Raw genomic sequence first — 21,452 nt, forward strand, 5'->3', positions numbered from 1 at the left:
CTCTCTTCATCAGCCTGTCTACCCCTCCCCGCTGCCCTAAGAGAGACAGACAGTTTCTAAAGTCTGTAAATAAACAACCCTTTGGTCAGAACACAGATACATGTTCTCACACACATGGTCAGTGAAACACACGGCTATGCTTAGCGCTTTTCTTCTGTGAGTGGATTATTATTCGTGTTATTCTTGCACTCTGTGATCTCCACATTCCTCTCCGCTGTCTGCATCAAGAGAGGCAGCAAGACACCAAAACCACTTCCCCACTCCATCCGTCTCTTTCTCCTTCCATCAGCGCCCTCACTCTCTGTCTTGTACCCCCACACACCCGATTTCTTTGCTCATACTCCACCCTTCTCTTCTTCTGACCTTCTTAAGCCTTAGTATGTCCTATTTCCTTTGCAGTGTGGTCTGTGTCTTCTACTTCTGTATACAAGGTCTGCATTAGGGATGTAAATGATTAACCAATTTAACCATTAAGCAACTAACAAATAATTATTAGACCACTGAAAAGCCTGAATTTAATTTTATTTCATTTTCAGTAAACAGCTGTTCCTGTTTGAATAGGTGGGTTTATTATTATAGTCTGGAATGTTTTTTAAACTGTACTGATGAGAGCAGGAACAGGGAGTAGAGGTGCTGAGCACTCCCAGATTTCAGCATTTTTCAACTGCAGCTGCTAAATACGGTGACCGACAAGACCCGATTCATAGTACAATTAAAAGCACTTTGCAAACTCATAAACATGCTGCAAATACAGAAAACACTTTCATCAGCATGAACACATCAGAGCTACTTTTTAGAAAAGCACTGCAAATGTAGAAAACAGAAAGCCAGTCACAACACAATGGAAATGAGTCACAACACAACAGAAATGTTCCTGGAAGACTCAAAGGGGATGGAATATCTATGATGGAAAACCACTGACAGAAGTAGAGAAGACCACAGACACTCGGACACTCACATCCAGAGTTCAGGGTTAACCTGGCCGCCTAGTTTGCTATCTGACATGCCGCAGCTGTGCTGTGTTGGTTCTCTGCTGAACTGCTTACTAGTTGAACGTTTACAGTAACACTCTACAGCTAATCCCCATTACGATACAGCCATGGTCGTAATCTGCTCAAATAAAAGTTAACTGACTTGTGCCTGTGAATGTTTATGCTGCATAGAATTTAAAAGTCTGAATGGCTCCATCCTCTCTGAGTGTCCTCCAGAAAGACCTCCGCTGTGTTGTGACAGGCTTACCAGCGTTTCTGAATTTCTGAGTTCAGTGTCTACGAATTTGCAGAGCATTTGTAAAATGCAGCACCCACATTGTCATTTTATTGAAAGTGTTTTCTGTGTTTGCAGCTCGTTTTTGTTTATTTGCAGTTTGTTGGGTCTTCTCGGCCTCTGTAGCTAAAACAGTAACAGAAAAATAACAAAGGAACATAAGTTTAAAATATTTTAATAGTTCGTGCTTTCTGTAGGGTGGGGTATGTAGTTTTATATAGTTTTTAAAGTCTGGATGCAAAATATTTTTATTTCATGTGCATAATTTGCAGTACCCATGCAGTGTTAGTTAAAGCTACATTTTGGAGTGGAGTGAATCGCTTCCCTCGCCAACTGTTAGGCTCATTCTGTGCCCTGAAGCGGCCTAATGCCGGTTTGAAAGCTTTTTGTTTTCAACCAACATTATTATCTCCCACTCTCATCCGTTTTTTGAACCATTGTAATAGTCTCCGGCTAGCGTGTAGCTTGGCTTTGGCTTGTGACACAAGCGTTTCTTGCCTCAACAATCTGATTCTTCATTGCTCAGCTCATTTGCATAAAGTTCGTACAGCGTGAGAGAGCAGAGGCAGCAGGGTGAGCATCAGCTGTGGTTGCTGCGTTGGTTGTCTTTGTACAGGTGTGCCCTGTCTCTTACTCCAAACAATTCAAATGAAGGAAAAAACAATAGTATTCGGCATGATGTCATTGTTTCCGTCAGGTGTATGCTGCTAAAAATTTCAGCACCCCAATTTAAAACACCTTCCTGTGTGTTGGGGTCCATTTTCAAGGACGCTATCACAACTATAACAGTGTACCAAATCAAAAGCAGCTGTTTTGTCCTTGTTCTTCAAAAGAAAGTCTGATGAAAGGTGGTGTGAGGAAATTACACATGAGTGTGTTAAATTACAGACAATGATGTGATGGTCAGTAACACCTTTTGAAAGCTATTGCGGTACACTAAGCCAAAGCTACGCTGGTCATGGCATTTGTGTTTGTTTTAACTTGGACTAGTAGTGAGTAGCAAATATGACTTTAAATCATAGAGACTCCATTCTTACGTAGGGTTTGTTTAATATGGTTTTGGGCTGTTTACTTCCTATACATGCTGATGCCTGACCCCACATATCAGTGCTATGTCCATGCAAACAAGACTTGGTGTATTAATACAGAATTCAGTTGATGTGTGCGCTCATAATTGCCCACAAGTTTTTTACAATGGCTTTGATTTCAGAACCAGAACTGCCTTTTTATAATTGATATTTTGATGGGTCACGTTGTTGATTATAGGCTCACCAGTTAATGATTAATGGCCAACTAATGGAGAAGGGTCTAGCTGCAGAGCCGCAGTACTGCGCTCTCAGCCCCTCACTCTCAGCCACTCACTCTCAGGCCCTCCGTCTCAACGGTTCGCTCTCAGCCGCTCACTCTTAACTCCGGATATGATGTCACGTAAAGGTCGAGAGGCTTGCCGTTTGTAACATGGAGAGCGTGAGCAACGTGCATACAGATGCCTGTTACCAGAGAGCGATTACTGCGTAATGTTTAAGAAACCCTCGGATATCAATCTGAAGAACCATTTCACCAAGAACTATGTAAGCATGAAATAGTTCTATGTAGAACTCATAGTTCTAAATAGAACCGTTTCCTTCCTTAAAGAAACCTTGGAGAACCTTCATCCATCCATCCAAGTCACCAGTAAAATAGGCCAAATACTGATATATACCAGCAAGCTAATAAACACCCATTTCACAACCTCAGTGTTTTTTTTTTATCTCTCACAAAAAAACACAATTGTATAAGCTCCTCCTTGTACAAAACTGTTGCCTCACTTGCGCTTGAAAGCAGCATTACTACCTACTGTACTCACTTTGGTGCTAAAAAAAACCTTGTAAGGAGCTGATAGTGGGGGTCTGAAAGTGCGGTACTGCGGATCTGCACTTGGATACTACTGACATAATGGTGGTTGGTTATTGCTCAAAAGTATGTGCCAAAATTTGCATGCCTTGGCTGCATAATACTAAATGTGTTCACCATTTTCATAATATTGGCTTTTTTGCATATAATGATTTATATAATAAATAAAAAATAATTTGCTAAATTTCCTTCGGGATCAATCAAATATCTATCTATGTCTATCTGTCTATCGTTCTATCGGTCTATTGGTCTATCTATCTATCTATAAATAAGCCTTTAACAAATCAGTTTCCTTCATTGTGTGCTTTGAGCTTCCTGACCAATCACAGGCATCCTAGATGTGTTTCTATAAGTGTTGTGATGATTCCAGGTCAGTTTTTTTTGGTCCCCATTGCATATTGTGTAGCCCTCCCTCTCTCATACCCTGCTTTGGCATGAACTCTGATCAGTTTTGTCCTGTGTAGCGTGCATGTATGAACAGTGACCTCTCTGACAAGTTCCCTCAGCCTCACTCTGTGCAGTCACGTGGCACACGCTTCATTCCCCCGCTCCTGTTTTCTTTACCAACGCCAGCGGAGGACCTCGGGAATGCGCCGCGGCCGTCCGAACATTAGGCATGTATTTTGGTCCGCGGATGGCAGTGGAGTGTGAAATTGTGGGGCTCTCTGGCTGAAAACGGAAACAGCAGGAAAGGCTTCACGGATGGAAGGCTGTAGCTTTCTGAATCTGAAACACAGCTTAGCGAATGGAGAAGCGATGCGCTGCATATGTACAGTACAGACCGTGCAGTCAGCGCTGTATTTATGGTTGTGTGATTTACACTGAGGTTATTACTCACTTAGAGGGCTTTGGGTGAGCATATCATATCCACTTTATCCAGTTGCTGACCAATATATTTTACTCTGCTTTTGCGCAGTGGGCCTACATGTCATGGTGTTTGTGGTACGACTGAAATCAAAGTAAGGCAGCTGGCTGAGGTTTTAGGCTTCATGTTTGCATATGTTTGGGCTTAGTTTGTTTCTTTGTAATGAGGATTTGCAGCATGACGTTAGCGCAGTCTCTCAGCTAATCAACTGGTTTTGATTAGCATCTCTGGCCTTGTGCTCCTCCGCGTTAGGAGTCAGCGCTCTTGGTCAGCGCCATGCATATTAAGGGAGTACTACACTGAGAAAAAAAAAAAAATCTAATTTACACAATTTTCCCCTTTTTCCAAACACAGCCAATCAGCCAAGACATGTTTTGTGTCCGGAGTTTGCTTCGTTAGTTTTGCACTGGAGCCTATGAGGCTAAAGTAATGGAAGCTTATAACTCTCCAATTAGCATTGTGCAAGCTGCATTCCTAAATCATTACACACTTGCCTCAGCTACCACAAGTTGTTTAGGTAACCTTTCAAATATGTTTGCTTATGTTGTTTCTGACACTGTAAGACATGCTTTTGGCGATTCTTATATATAACAGTGTGATGCATGGCTAAAACAGTTATAGCACATATCTTGAAACCAAAATATTGCTTGTACTTTTGTCCGGCTTTGTGTTAATTAGATTTTTCAACAAGCTATTACTTTAAACGACCCATATCCTGCATTTTCCTTGTGTATTTTTCCCCCTGAGGTCCCACTTATGACGTTTGTGTGGTTTTATGCACCAAAAACAGTCATGATTTATTTTTACATGACCATTTTCCAACCTCTCTTTATCCCAGAGACCAAAACAGGCTGTTTTTGTTACTGTGCCTTTAAGACTGCTATATGTAAACATACTTCATTCAAAAAGGAGTCCATACGAAACGCTCCTTATAACTACAATGTGAGTAGGCGGGCTGAAACTGCTGTAGACTGAAAGGTGGATGTATTTAAATGCGTTGTTTTTTGTGACATTGCAAAAGCAGTTAGTTTAAAATGAGCTGTTATTACTGCTTGATTTCCATTTATGGGCAAAATGGACAGCGGCGAAAATGGTGCAGTGTGAAACTCTAGCTATAATTATACTATACTATATCTACACTATAGTCCTATATATACCTATAGATTATCTACAGATGTTCAAATTGATTACTAACTATCTGTTGACCTCAGTTGATTCTAAGGAGTGGGGTTAGGGTTAGGATTTGGACCAGGGTTAGGGCTGGAATTTAGGTTTTGGGTTGAGATTAAGGTTAGGGCCAGGGTTAGAGTTAAAGAAAATTATGGTCATTTAAGTAGAAATTTAGTCGAATGTACCTTGAATGAAAATTTAATTAAGTATCTAAAAAGCATCTAAAGTGGGCAATCCAAATAAAGTGTTACCAAAAAATTCTACAGCTTGTTTTAAGTGCGCTGTTTTTTGTGACAGTGAATTCAAAACGAGCTGTTTTTGCGGTGTAATTTCTATGTATGGACTACATGGACTGAATACGTACTACATCAAACTCTTTTATTTCAGAAAAAGCCACAAAAATGTTACTTTTCTTTTAAACTGTGCGATGACATTGTGTTATAAATGGTTAATTAAGTCTTGTTCCGTTTTCCTTTCCCCCCCCCCCAGACGACTCTGTTGGATCTGAAGGAGCACGCCTCATCTCTGGCCTCCTCTGGTTTGAAGAAGGACTCCAAGCTCAAGACTCTTGAGATTGCTCTTGAGCAGAAGAAAGAGGAGTGCATCAAGCTGGAGAATCAGCTCAAGAAGGTGAGAGGGAGAGATCAGACATCTGAACTGATTAGCTCACCCGAGTAGCAAATAACCTTACTGCTGATGAGGAGATCGCAGGCAGGTGTTGACAGTTGCCATGCTGTGTTTCTGCTGCAACGTGTCTCATATTCTAGCAGTGTGCCGTCATTCTCCATACCCATCACTCCTTTAGAGGTGCATTCCACCCCCTTCTGCATCTGAGGTGACACAGTTGAAACGCTGTGATGTCAACGTGTGCTCTTTCAAATGCCATTATCGTCTCTGTGTTCAGTCTCCCTGTTTCTCTTTCTTTCTCATGCTCACACCTCATGTCATTTTGCTCTGTGTCTGTTCTCTCTTGTCCACCTCCTGTCCTCTTTTTTTCCTTTATTACATCCTATATAATGTTAACTTAATTTCCTTTGATCATCACTTTCTGGACCCCTTTCCCTCCAACTCCTTCCCCCGACCCTTCTTTCTTTCCTAAAGCACACTGAGCACATGTCAGGCCATCCCTCCAATCTTGTAAGTGCATCCCGGTGTGGAAATCCTCCCTTAGCTCTGTGCGTGTGGCTGCAAAGGAATCTTATGAACGTGTGAGTTGTGGGGCTTTGCTTGCATGAGCTTGAGGCTTATGTGAAGTTTGTTTTGTGTGTGAAAGAGAGAGAGAAAGTGAGCGAGATTGAAGATCTTCAGGGTGTTTGAGGCCTGCATGCATGAGCTCTTTCCTTATCTAAAGGCTCCGAGTGATCCGCTGTTGTAAGTGGGTTTAATGTCTCTGCGTTTTTACATATTTTGCAGTGTGCTGTGATGTGGCCTCATATCTGTGCATCTGTTTTAACTGCCCTGCTCAACTATGCCGTGTGGTTTCCAGCCCCTACTGCGCATAGGCCACCATGTTAATATTAGAATGGCTGCAATTTTACATATACACTGCACTGAGTTGCCTTATATCTACACTTATTGGTCATTTTATCAGAGGTGTAACCAGCCTACCAGAAGGTGGTAGGCTGGTTGGTCCTTTTAATCAGAAGCACCAGGTATTTTATGTAGATCAACGTTTGACCTGATGTAGCTATTACATTATTAACCACAGCAATTAGACGGCTTGCTTTTTCTCCACCCTCATCTACACACCTAAAAATAATGGTTCTTCAATGATTCTATGTAGAGTTATCAACACTTAAAGAACCCTTTGTATGACTAAAGTGTTTTTTGCATAGTGAAATGGTTCTTCAGATTGATGGAGAATGTGTTGTAGATGGTTCTGTGTAAAACCTTTTTTGAAAGGGTTCTTCTGTTGACGTGTTACAATAGCAGAACCCTTTTTGGTGCTATGTAGAACCCTTTTTCGAAAAGATTCCATATAGAAACACCTACAGCACATTCTCCATCAGTCTTAAGAACGCTTTGCGTGATTAAATGGTTCTTTACATAGTGAAATGGTTCTTTAGATTGACGGAGAACATGCTGTAGATGTTTCTATGTGGAGCCTTTTTGAAAAGGTTTTTAAATAGCACCAGAAAGGGTTCTGTTATTGTAACAACCCTGACATCGTAACAATAGAAGAACCCTTTTTGGTGCTATATAGAACCCTTTTAAAAAAGATTCTGTATAGAAACACCTACAACATGTTCTCCATCAATCTGAAGAACTCTTTCATGATGCAAAGAACCCTTTAATCACACAAAAGGTTCATTAAATGTTCATGGCTCTATATAGAACCATTTTCCTTACTAAAAACCCTTGAAGAACCATAATTTTTAAGTGTGTAATATTTCCGCTACCCGCTACATAATTGACATTGTCTCTATTCTGTGAACATCTCAACATAAACCTAACTAAATGAATAAATTACGCTGAAATGCTTCCACTCAGTTATAGTTAGTTTTATTAAGTTATAGTGAGTGGATTTCAGTAACTGGGGCAATCAAATGTTTTCACAAGACTGTTTGAATTGCCAATTTAAAAACATCTCATCTGGTGTTCAACACATTATTGGCTAATCGCTGTGAACAACAATAATGTCAGTCGTTAAATAGTGCTACCATATTCAGCCAGGTTTTAAAGGGGAATTCCACGAATTAGGATGTGAACAAATTTATTATATTGGTTTGATGTGAATTGATCTGTTCTAGAGAAACTTACTGAATCAGAATTGTTCACAGTGGTGCTGATAGGAACCAGACGTCCAAAGCATAATGCCTCATAATGCCTCGAAAACCTCCCTCATAGGAAGTTATTACATGAAATTGTTACAAACGTGCGGCCTAGTGAAGAGAAGACTTTGGCTTGAAATTTATTTTTTAAGAGCCATTCACGGCAGAGATTTACCGCTATTTTACCATTATCAACATTACACGTAAAAACTCTGAAGACGTGTAGATTCACTAGTCATTTGGGATATTAAATAAAATGGCTGTATTTGAGTTGTAGACATCACAAGTCAGTAAGTTTCTCTACAGTGCACCATTTCACATTAAACCATTTTGATTGACTGTTTTCATCTTAATGACTAAATTATGCAGATACTTTGAAAAATTGATGGAATTCCCCCTGTAAATTCAGACCCTAACTGAATGACTGTATAACTGTATCACTGTTCAACTACAGCATACAGCATTAGTAAGAAATGTGTTGTGGGCTACTCGCAGAGAAAATTAAAACATTCCTGCATTAATATTGAAATGGACAGCTGGCTTGTTGGTGTTTTTAACGATCATTTTACAGATATTAAGTGAACTCTTGCAACTTTCAGTCCAATACAGATTTTATATCATCTTCTATACTTTTTTTTTTTTAAATCAGCAATCAAACAGCACCTGGAACATTGGAAAAACCCAGTTACAATATATCAAATCTTAATGCTTGTTTAAAACTTAATGCTAGCCAGAAAACCTGCATGAGTTTGGTGCTTGGCGGTTGTTAATTTTGGACCCTGGTGGTATAGTTCACTCATTTTTTGCAACTGATATGGTTGAGTCAGCAAGCTAAGTACCTGTGAACAGCTGATAACATGACACAGAACTAATGGGAGACACCTTATCTCCTTTATTTCGAGAACAGCTGTTCTATATTCCGGAAAATAAAGCTGACCGCTTCGGTGTTCTCTTTGTTATTCACTCATGCATTCTTAATAATTATTAATAATGAATCTAATCTTTCAATTGACTATTTGACCTCAAAATTATATGGCAGTGACTGTGCACTTATATTAAAGGCATTGTGTGATTTATTGATACGGGTTTTGACAAATCCTGGGTCATATTGGTGATCCTATGGTGATCTCTTGCTATTGATCGATGGGGTAGAGGGGGTGTCAAATTATGCCGCAATAGATGGCCTACAGTAATTCGCTGTTATCAGAAGAAAAGCTTGTATCTCCAGAATGGTAACTTTATAGGAAAAGGAAAAAACCTACTTTACTTTTAATGTAAGTCAATGGAACCAGATGTTTTCCCAAGTCATTTTGGGCCGTTTCTTTAGGTCCATTGTTTGTGAAGCTTACACACAATGAAAAAGGCAACAGGCATTTTCAAATTATGTAAAAATCTGAAAAAAATGGAGATATGAGGTTTTCTTCCAACAGCAGCGAATTATAAACTTACAAATTGCCCCTATATGGTATGTGTCCCTGATAAAATGGCCAGTCAGTGTTGCTTCAAAGAAGATGAACCTAAGAAATGGCAACTCTGTGTATGTAGACTTGTACAGTATACGATTATCTGCACAAATCTGCACAAGCACTCATGTATATGTGGTAGTTATGAGCCTCAAATGTCAAAAGGTGAGTGTGTAATTGCAGCTTTCTGACTCCTCAGCACTGGAAGAAACGTTAATCCATGGGAAATTCAGCTGTGCACAGTGGTGTATTGTGTATCGCAGTCCCTCTGATCTACCCTAAGTTCTCCTTTCACAGCTTTGTCTGTATATCCAGACGCCATCCTTTGCTCCAAGAGCAATGAAAGTGTTGGCCATGTGCGTTGTCTGTTCACGCAGGGTCTCATATAAAAAGCGTGTAAGTGATAACTCGCTGACAGCACAGTGGGCGTCTGCTGTGATTGGACGAGACAGAACGGCGACCGGGGTCCTGGCCGGTCCTCTGTGAGCGGAAGGCGTGTTCGTGTAGCGAGGTGTCTGCCTGGCGCTTAAAACACACAGCGCACTGGAGGACCATGGAGCTGTTCAATAAATAGAAGTAGACAGGCACACCAGACACCCAGCACTTTACCCTGAATGACCCACCCGGTCAAGTGTCCCCACTGCTTCTCTGCCTAGCACCTCATACACAAAAATACATAGGGATGCTGTAGCTATTGCCTGTGCGCATTTATCTATCTATATGTATATATGTATTTATAGATAGAGAGAGAGAGAGAGAGAGAGAGAGAGAGAGAGAGAGAGGTTACAGTCTAACTGTGAGAGAGAGAGTTAACAGTCCTGTAACTTACAGCCAGACCAGAAGTTTGGATTTTGCATGTTTTATTTTAACCATGATGGTTTCTGGATTTTTTTTTTTTGGTTCAAATTTATCAATTCATATTCTGTGAAGTGAGCAGTTGGTAACTGTCAGCTTAACAAGCATTACTAAGATGGGCATACAAGCATGAAAGCCAATATAGAGGCCCCACAGATTTGTCAGCATTGCAGAAAATTTCACCAATAAAGCACCAAAAGTGAGTGGGTTTTGTGCTTGTTTGCCTGTCTTTGTAAAGACTGTTAAGCTGACAGTTACCACCCGCTCACTTCTGTTACAGCAGTGCAGCCTGACTCAATAAAATAACCAAAACATCCCATGAAACACTTTTACTCATTGACCATTTTATCTGGTACATGTACCATATAAGTGTACTTTGTAGGTCTACAGTTACTGAGCGTAGACAACTGACCATAGTACCACTGTATGGTCAGTGGTAGTTCTATGGTGGTCCTTCTCCATTGTTAGATGCTGTAGAGGGGGGGCTGATTACATTATCCATAAACAGGTGGGCTACAGTCAGTAAATGTAAACTTACAAAGCGCACCTATATGGCAAGATAAAATTGGTGAGTTTTTCATGTGATGTTTCTGTTATTTTGTACACCCTTTGTATTTCATCCATGACCTCACGGACGTAACTTGTTTCCTATCAGCAAAACTGTGTGTTTCCCTTATTTATGGGGCTGTGTGCTTGGACCCTACTAGTGTTCCAACACCAACAGCTTCCATTGGACCCAAGAGCAAACACAGCTGCTCTAACAGCCCTGCTAATAACCAGAGTTATGAAAGCAGTTTCCTTCCTCGTCAGACTCTCTTCCTCTTTATCCCAGTCTCTCTCTCATTTTCTTTATTCTTTATTTGGATCCCCATTAGCTTCCACAAAGTGGTTACTAGTCTTCCTGAGTTCTTCACAAGAGCAATTACAATAAAATTAAACTAACTTTTATATGAAGTTACGTGAAGTAAAATAAACTAACTCTCTAAAATAAACTAAATCTCCTAATTGTCTTTCTGTCCTTTCTGTTGGCCCAATTTTACTTTTTTGATTAACATTTTGTTGATGAAACAATTTTTAAAAAAAAAAATGCCTTCTGTTATGAATGATGTGATCTACAGAAAACAAAAATACATTCGATTCTGATAGATATCATGAAGAGAAGGCTGACAGTGAAGACATATACACCCCAATGTGGTGTACGTGTCCAGTACTATTAAAATATGTTGAATAAAACAAGCAAAATATTTTTTTTATTTGTAAAAATAGACAGAATCTCTACTGATAGGCTGCTGTTTTTGTTGCAGCTTCAATTATTGTCCACTGAGTGAGGAACAGTGTGCTAAATATCTAGTTTAATGCAAATAAATCATTCAGCCCCACCAACTTTAGCCAGAGAGTGACATTACCTAAGAGAGAAACTTTTTGATTGTCTTATTTTCTGTTGGGAAGTCCAGCACAATGATAGTTGCAACCCACTAGTAGAAGGATTTTGCCTATTTGTCATGTTTTTTAAAATATACAAAACATTTCCATTTTTTATACATCAAAATTTTATTGTAGACTATTTTAATGCGTACGAGTCTTAACGGTCCCTTTTAAAGAAAAAAAAAATCTGAAAATCAATGCAAGTCTATGGGGAACACTTAATTCTAGGGGGTATGTACAACTGGAGCAGTGGCTTCAGTAGTGCTCCCTCTGTTGGCGATCTAGATATATACATCTACGATTCAAACATGTATGCGTGTGAGTGTACGTGTGTTTCGCATGTGTGCTTGACGCTATTTTGTTTTGTCCTGCCCGTAACTGATGGCCCTTCCAGTCTCTGTGTACACAGGAAGCCAAATCATCTTGATGATAGCTCCACGGTTATGGATAGTTAATACATTTTCGTGTCAGATTTATCATTCCTGTTCCAGGCTGCGCAGACGCAAACACATAGACACTCGCACATACACACATGCTGGCTTGTCTCAAAGTCCTCCCCCGCAGACGACGTGCTCTTGGCGGTCGGTGTGGAAACCTCCTCAACCTCAGGCCGAGACATTAAAAAAGCAAATTAGAGGGGCCTAAACGTCACCTTCAAATAATATCCCCCAATAAAACAGAACAGGCCCCTTTCACGCCGTGCCAGCCCGAAGAAGCAGAGGCCTGCAGCGGCCACCCGGAGCCCAGACACTCTTGTGCAATGCCGTTCGAGCCGAATTGCTGTGTGCTCTGCTATGTGCTGCGCCTGCTTTAGCTGTGCCCTGCTATGCAGCACCATAATGTGCAGTCTTTGTGTGCTGTTACTGAATTGTCATGTCCTGCATGAGCCAAATGATCTTGATGATAGCCACACAGTCTGTGTAGTGTATTAGAGGTGATGCTTGGCTTGTACAGTGTTTGGGTTTGTAAGTGCAGCTATATTAATGGGCTAAGGACACTGCAGCTTTTATTAGAGTGCTTTATTTTTGTATCTGACTGTAATTGCTGAAGGAACTCTTAATTAATTTGACGACATGAGTGTAATTGGGTTTCCACTGCGCGCATACCTTTTCTAAATACAGTTGGCCGGTTGTGATGTCATGGGCGAGGTGACACAGAGGCTGCAGGTGCAAGTGGGCGTTTGGCGCCTCCACCCTCACATCGCCCATCTATGACGCTGCCCAGGCCACTCTCGGGCACAAATGCCAGCCAGCTACTCATTGACTCGGCCTTCGGAACCTGATGTAAAAGGCACTGAGGAGCAGCAGGCACCCGCGAATTGCTTTCAGCTTTGAAGATCATTTTCATTCGTGACATTTTTTTTATAAGAGACCACACTGTTGGATGATGATCCCGAGCAGCTTTATTATCCCAGATTGCTTCCATTACTGCACTTGGGTTAAAAAGCAGAGAATGTCATAACATGATAGTGCCTGTGTTGTTAATCTCTGAACCATGTTTTTTATGTTTAGGCTCAGACAGCAGCTGTAGAGGCTCAGGCGAACACAGAGCTGTCAGAGCGCATCAGCACACTGGAGCAGGAGGTAGCACGCCACAAAGAGGATGCTGGGAAGGCTCAGGCCGAAGTGGACCGTCTGCTGGAGATCCTCCGAGAGATGGAGAATGAGAAAAACGACAAGGACCGCAAGATCAGTGAGCTGGAGAGGTACGCGCTTCCACGCAGCATGTTTAGTGCATGTACAGTGCTCAAAAGTAGTCGGGACGCCTCTATCAGAATTATTTTTTTAATAATTATTTGTTTGTTAATATGTTGAGGGAAAAGAGCTTTATCACATTCAAAGGTACATCATTCCAGCTATATCTCATCAGTCTGTACTTTAGGTCAAGCTGAACATTAGCAAACTAGAAGACTTTCACATACTTCAAAACAAATGTTGGGATACTGATCCAAATGCACAAATGCAATCCAAATGTTGTGTTCAAACCAGAGATCCAGTCCTGCTCTTGGAAAGCCACCATTCAACATACCTGACTTTATTAACTTGATTAACTTTCTGAAAGATATTACTGCAGAAAACTTGAATACCGATTCAAATAATATATATATATATATATATATATATATAGTCTTCCAAGCATGGAGGGCATGAGTTTGCGCAACTACCTATATATATATATATATATATATATATATATATATATATATATATATATGTATGTATATGTATGTATATGTGAGCAAGTGTGAAAAAACATAATTATGTGGCGGAAAGAGCCAAAGTCCATTAGTTGCGCAAACTCATGCCCTCCATGCTTGGAAGACTTGATCCATCATTCAAAAGAAAGAATATGCAACAAACTACTTACCTCAATAAAACCCGGGAATTCTAATCTATTAAAAATGAAAAGAGACACTAATGTTTGTCTGTCTAATGCTACTTTTACTTGCCTTACTTATGTTTTCAGTGATTTACTGGGATCATTTTCGGCTTCAGTTAATAAACCTGATCGTTATCACTATCTTTTCTGATGGATCCGAGTGAATAAATGACAATAAATAACAACTTCAGCTGGAAAGTAATAAATAAACAAGATACAAATTGAGTGTCCCAAGACTACTTTAGAAATTGATATCGGTACATCATACTGCTGTTGGAACAAAACCTCGTATCTCCATTTTTGTCGTTTTTCAGTTTTTGACATAATCTGAAAATACCTGTTGCTCTTTACACTGTGTGTAAATTTCATGATGAATGGACCAAAAAAAAAACGGCCCCAAAAGACTTGGGAAAAAAGTCTAGTTCCATTGACTTACATTAAAAGTTAGATATGTTTTTCCCTGCTCCTGTAAAGTTATCATTTTGGAGATTGAGGTTTTGTTCCAACAGTAGCAATATAGATGCATACTCACATTTCCCGTACATATAGAAGTGTACTTACATTTCTCTCGTAAATATACACCTATTCACTCCTGCAGTGTGTCAGTTGGAGAGTTTCCTTGAAGCTATTCTGTATTACATCTACTAAACAGACTTCAGCCCATCACTGATTCTCTCAAACCTACAGCAGAGCTCCACAGAGGCTTCAGAAACCTCAAATACAGTACTTGGCGTTTTTACCCATGAGAGAAAGTGTTGTATGTGGGAGCGGGGCACAAACTAACCCTACTAATGTGTCATTGATATTTTATGTTGTCAAACAGATTAAAGAAGAGTGTGCTTTTAGTCACGTTCTCATTTTCCCATAGCAGTGTCATCTGTGAATACTGACAACAGTCAGACAGATATTTCTTGAGATTCACCTTGAAGACCATAAAAGTGTGTATGAGTCACAGAATTCACTCCTCCATTGTTTTAATCACCGTCTTGGTGGCTGTGATGCGGCGTTGTTTTGAAGCAGTGAGAGCTAGCCAGGCTAAAGTACAGCCTCCACACAGCGAGGTCAGTTTTAATAGTGTTACAACCAAGCCTCCTAAAATAAATGATGAGAGAAATCCACATCCTCCCCTATAAATTCAGCAGTCAGTTTGTTTTTTAATTGTATGCACAGATTCATAAAAACATGCTGATAGATGTCGTGTCAATAAAATGTGTCCTCTTTTCTACTTTGTGGTCAAAATTTGCCACGTTTGACGCAGCCTCTTTTCACTGATAATATATATTAGCATTTTTCTCGGTATAGGTTAGAAAAGTCATCTGGTTCAAACCACATAGAATTGTATTGAATTGAGTTTGCATTAATTTATCAGACTTTTTTGTGACTGTTACAACGAGCCTTTCAGTCTGTTATGATTAAATCTGCCTAAGGGGCTTTTTTGGGGTTATTAGTATAATGTTTGCTGCTGTTAACTGAATTGCTCTTAAATAGTAGGTCCTTGAAACATTTTTGTTTCTGTTTGTAGCTGAGAAATGTGAACATAAATTGAACATAAAAATGATATTTCTCAAATACCTTTAAAAATATGTAACAGAAACCAAAATGGGTTAGATTGTGACCTGCTCTGCCCTACATATCAGTCAGTTAGTCAGTATGTTGCTGTATGTCGCTGCTGTCTGATCAAAACCTTTTTTTCAGTTTTTGACATAATTTGAAAATACCTACTGTCCTTTATATTGTGTGTAGATTTCAAGATGAACAGACTTGGAAAAATGTCTGGTTCCATTGACTTACATTAACATTAAAAGTATGTTTTTTCTTTCTCCTGTAAAGTTATCATTTTGGAGATCAGAGGTTTTGATCCGACAGCAGCGATACGTTTAACGAATGTGTGTCTGTGAAGTCCACATGGTTATCTGTATCTTTTCCCTACTGTCTTTTACCAAAGTATTAACTATTGTACTCTCCTTGCTTTGTGTGTTGTGGGTTTTGCTTCTGCGTGAATGTTGTATAATTGTTTCATCTCTTTTTTTGGTTTTCTCTTGAAATCATTTTGCATCCTCCGTCAACCGTACTGTCTGTCATTTTATTTCTGCTCTGTGCAACCATCGGCCATCATATCTATACGTATGCGTGTATGTGTGACTCCACTGACAGACAGCCATCGCCAGTGGCTTCATTGCGCTCCGCGCCTCAGCAGGTGACAGACCCTGTGCCACAACAAATTGGGGGGCTAATGTGGGACTACCTGGGCAAGTGAGTGGTCAAGGCATATTATGGCACGCCACTGCACTAGACTGCACCTCACCTCCTCAAGCAGCGCACTTTCTCTTTCACAAGTTCTCCAGCCCTCATTGTTTCATTTGCTTCACTAACTCACCCTTTCATACTACCTTACTCACACAGTCTGGCAGTGAACCTCTCCTCATAAAACTACAGCAGCATTTGGAGAGAATAAAGTACAATTCAGGTCATTCACAGCTCTCAGACTACACGGTTCATTCTACCGAATTGACTTTAGACTAAAATCCTTATGTTTTGAGTGACTGTGGACCTTAATTTTGTTTATTTTATTGATGTAAATGATTAATCTGTCCGTTTTGTCACTACACATGCAGTAATCATGGCTTCAGAACATAATCAAATGTTTCGGTTGTGACAATTTTAGCTAATTTTGAGCAGAACTCAAACTCTAACCAGTACATGACATGACATGACTAGCACAGATGTGATTTGAACAGATGTGCACACATAAAATATTAATATTGTTCATTAAAATGCAAAAAAATATATATATTTACTTAATTGCAGAAGATATGTCTCTCAGTAGTGACAATGCTTAATGTTACACACTGAATGTTACACACTGATCAGTGGGATTTTGGGACGCGTTTAGTTCAAAACAATGGGATCTAACTGCTCACCATCACCGGCTTCTCATCTGCTGCTGATATCGAGAAGCACTTACCAAAGACTAAGCAAATGCCAGCAGCCCCTGACAACTGTAGATGTAAGCAGAGTGTATGGACTGAAAATATGAGACAAAAGAGTTCAGAAATTCAGACATGATTTTTTAGCACTGGTTTTACTAGACCCAGCGAAATTCTGCTTTTTCTACTATTTTGCACAATAAAAATGTTTCCTATACACCGATCAGGCACAACATTATGACCACCTCCTTGTTTCTACGATCATTGTCCATTTTATCAGCTCCACTTACTATATAGGTGCACTTTGTAGTTCTACAGTTACAGACTGTAGTCCATCTGTTTCTCTGCATACTCTTTAGCCCCCTTTTACCCTGTTCTTCAGTGGTCAGGACCCCCATGGACCCTCACAGAGTAGGTACTATTTGGGTGGTGGATCATTCTCAGCACTGCAGTAACACTGACGTGGTGGTGGTGTGTTGGTGACACAGCAGTGCTGCTGGAGTTTTCAAACACCTCAGTGTCACTGCTGGACTGAGATTAGTCCACCAACCGTCAACAGCGTCCTGTGGGCAGCATCCTGTGACCACTGATGAAGGATTAGAGGATGACCAACACAAACTGTGCAGCAGCAGATGAGCTATTGTCTCTGACTTTACATCTGCAAGGTGGACTGACAAGGTAGGAGTGTCCAGTAGAGTGGCAGTGAGTGGACACAGTGTCACAACACACACTAACACACCACCACCACGTCAGTGTTACTGCAGTGCTGAGAATGATCCACCACCCACAAAGTACCTGCTCTATGAGGGTCCATGGGGGTCCTGACCACTGAGGAACAGGGTAATAGGGGGCTAACAAAGTATGCAGATAAACAGATGGACTACAGTCTGTAACTGTAGAACTACAAAGTGCACCTATATAGTAAGTGGAGCTGTTAAAATGGACAATGAGCGTAGAAACAAGGAGGTGGTCATAATGTTATGCCTGATCGGTGTATATATTTCTTAGTTTTAAATTTTTATTCTGTTTTTATTTTTAGAAACTAAAATCTGACATGCTACTGTTTTAATCAAGCATTATATCTGTTCCAAGTTAGCCAGCCCATAGAAATGTATGTAACATCATGATATGAACTCTGTACTGCAAAAATGCCTTATAATATTGTGATGTAATATTTTATCTGTGTTGCCCACCACTATCCTGTAGATGCTCTGTTACAAGCCTAGCGTAACGAAAAGCCAATTGTGCGATCTTCTAAATGCGCCACAATCCACGCTGTGCCATTCTGTCGTTGACCCCTCAGAATCACAGCGTGGGCTGAATTTGCAGAATATCAGCTCTGCTCTGAACTCGTGATAATGATGTGCATTTTGTCCCTGCAGGGACAGTCTTCATGCTGTGAGTGCATGCTGGATGAGTGTGAAGTTCCAGCCCTGCTGTTTCATTCCACCTCACCTGCTATTTCACTCTGCCTCCAACCTACTCTGCATGCGCTGTCAGGAGAATGTGTGTGTGTGCGTGTGTGTGTTTGCCACAGTCTGTCCCTGGCGTTTCAGCATGCGTCGAGCTGTCTGTGTTTTAAACATGTATAATTGAGATAATAAATTAGCAACAAATATAAAGGCTCATCTTGCCTTGGCTTGCATAAATAAATAAGTTCAAATGAATAATTGAGGTTGTGCCGAACGTAAGCACAAAGGAATGAGGGGGAGTTGGAGAGAGTGGACTGGGCCTGAGGGTGAGGAGGCCCAGGGGTCATTGATGTTGACAGGGTGCACTGCCTGTAGTGCGCTCAGCTGCACACTCAGTCAGGCCTTTTCCCAATATCACTGAATGCGTTTACATGCACTCAATAAACCAATCATAATCAGATTTCTGCAGTTATCTGATTATTTAAATGGTCAGGTAAACAGCATACTCTGATTTCTTAGATTGGGGAAAGGTCTAGAAATCCGATAAAGAAATCTGATAAAGAGGCTGGATTTTAGCTCAGTAATCAGATTTCTCAGTGCATGTAGACTCTTACTCTGATTTCTTTCGGATTTCTCAGTCTGTGCATGTGTGAAACAAACGGCAGTACCGGAAATAAGTGAGCAGCGTCGCCACGAGACGCAGCAAAACACTTTCAGAGCGATGCTGAAACAAAATACAATCTTGATGAAATAAAAAAAAATAAATAAATTCTTCATCTTCTAGAAGATGTATGCTCGTATTTCCAGGTAAAGTGACGTGTGTTAAATAAGCCACGGCATGAAGTTCGAGTTTTATGTTACGTTTATGTCACAACTTCTTCTGTAAGTTTATTGGCTGGTGGCAAAGCAGAAATCTGATTACTGTCTGACTTATGTAGACCCGGAGTGTTCCCATTATCTGATTACTCAAGTTACTGACAAAATCAGATTTTCTGCAGTTATCAGATCATTAAGTGCATGTAAACAAACTCACTGTGAGACAGTTCCAGATCTCAGAGCTCAAGCCAGGAGCTGCTCAGTAGGAGCCGGTGTCATTGTGACAGGGGTGTTTGTTAGGTGGTATCCTGCTGCAGCCCAGCAAACCAACCTTGTGAAGCCCTCGACTGGTTGAAAGAAGCCCCCGTTTGGGCAGATGCTATTTGGTCCTTCACATTAAAAGGCTTAACGTTAGGATTAGGGCTATGGTTATGCAGAGATGGGGACATGTTGGCTGACTTGCAAGACTAAATTTCAACCTGAGGAAAAACAAATATGGGCTAAAGAAAAAACAGAAAAACAAAAAACGATTTAATCAGCATCACCAACCTTCATACTTTTTCTATTTTGCACGTCAGTTTTGCTAGTTATGCACAATTTTCACTGCATTTTCATTCTTCTAAGCTTAAAGCAGCATCAGATTTGATACAGCTTCAAATAATGAACCTTCCATTATAGACAAATCTTGAGTCTAATAGACAAAATCAAGTGCTATATGCTGTAAGTACGATGTTTAAAGGAAAGAGGCAAAGCACCTGGTTGGTTAGCATGTACTAACCATCTACTAACCTTCTGCTAGCTTATTTGGCTGAAGTTGTCGGCTTATCTAGCTGAATTTTTAGTGTTACAACACCAGCTAGATTAGGTATTACACTAGCTAGCAAGCATACTTGCTATACAAATCACAGACTAACCACTTATTTCATGTTGTTTTGCTTTTTTCCTTCGAACATCATATTTGCTGCATGAGTGCTTCAGTTCTGTCCTTTAGACTGAAGGTTTTTTGTAATGAATGGCTCCTTATTTGAAGCCATGCCAAATCTGACAGTTTTAAGTAGATTTTACTTTTGGTACAATGGAGTGCCTGCAGCAGATAATAAGACTTAATTAAATTCTCTAAAATGCTTGAGCCTTGACTCGCATTTGTGGAAATGTCTAAGGTTAGGGTAGGGTTATTGAGTTATTGGTCTCAAGGAACTCAGACTTCTGCAGAACCTAATTAGTTTTGTTGGCCAAGGACCCCCTACTCTGACAGGAAAGAGCCATTTGACTTGACACAAAATGTTTTGGGTGACTTATAAGGTCAGGTGATTGTCAAGACAGTGCTACATCACAAAATAAAGGGTGAAACAAAGTGGCATGCTTTGATAAGCATGCAAAGAATCCTTCAAAGAAAAAATATTATAGAAATTTTACAGATGTGATGCTGTTAACTTTTCCAATACAGTGGCTATATCTTGTTCCAAAAGGGACACAGTAGATATCTTCTTCCACTAAAGCTCAGGCTTGGGGCTTGGTCTGCGGGGCTGCAGCTAGATGTCACTCCATTCAGCTAATCAAAGCTTCTTCTTTGCTGGGACTCCATAGACGGCAAGGCCTGTAGCAGTGCCTTTGGATGGATGTGAAGTGACTCGGTGAAATGAAGTCAAGCAGCCGTCTCTGTCTCCTTCTCTACCGCCAGATTTAGGAACAAAGGATTGCATTTGAAATGCTCAGCCCTATACATCATGCACGAGGATGGAAACAAGGGGGTTCGGAAATAAACACTGGCAGTTAAGAACCGGAGCGCTCAGAACCAGAGCTAATTACCAAGCGGCATGCCGTACACTCTCAAAAGCGCACTGGAGGTTCAGCTCCCTCAAAAGCCTCCCATTGTTTCAGATGGCACTGTCACAGCTCCCTGGCACGGCGGAGTTTGACTTTCGACGTGGATTTTGAGGCAAAGTTATTGTGACAGTTCTCCATCCGTTAGCGTCTTGTGCCTGTAATCAAGACGAGTGTGGCAGATGGAAGCTGTTGTTGTGTGCTGTTGTTCTAAAGGAGTGCAGCTCGTGTTCTCAGTCAGGATTACCCCGACTCTCTTTCTGTCTCTGTGCGTGTGGCTGTATGTGTGCGAACGAGGGAGAGAGAGGGAGAGGAGGAAAAGTAGAAGTTCTCTGGCTGCAGATCAGTGGAGCGGAGGCAGCCCTGATTCAAATGTGCCGTCAAAG

The 21,452-nt window shown here is 40.6% G+C and overlaps 1 protein-coding gene across 7 annotated transcripts in view; it reads left to right on the forward strand.

Annotated features, from left to right (window-relative positions):
* Positions 1 to 21,452, forward strand: part of erc1b (ELKS/RAB6-interacting/CAST family member 1b) — a 360,642-nt gene that overhangs the window by 120,156 nt on the left and 219,034 nt on the right. For 4 of the 7 annotated variants that reach the window (XM_036577654.1, XM_036577655.1, XM_036577657.1 and 1 more), the window contains 2 exons: positions 5,684 to 5,824; positions 13,220 to 13,413. In XM_036577654.1, coding sequence (XP_036433547.1) covers positions 5,684 to 5,824; positions 13,220 to 13,413 — 335 coding nt within the window. Of the gene's footprint in view, positions 1 to 5,683; positions 5,825 to 6,295; positions 6,332 to 13,219; positions 13,414 to 21,452 lie in introns of all 7 variants that reach the window. The other 3 variants (XM_036577652.1, XM_036577653.1, XM_036577656.1) reach the window with 1 other exon arrangement.

Source organism: Colossoma macropomum, unplaced genomic scaffold (assembly GCF_904425465.1).
Source record: "Colossoma macropomum unplaced genomic scaffold, Colossoma_macropomum, whole genome shotgun sequence".
NCBI lineage: Eukaryota > Metazoa > Chordata > Actinopteri > Characiformes > Serrasalmidae > Colossoma > Colossoma macropomum.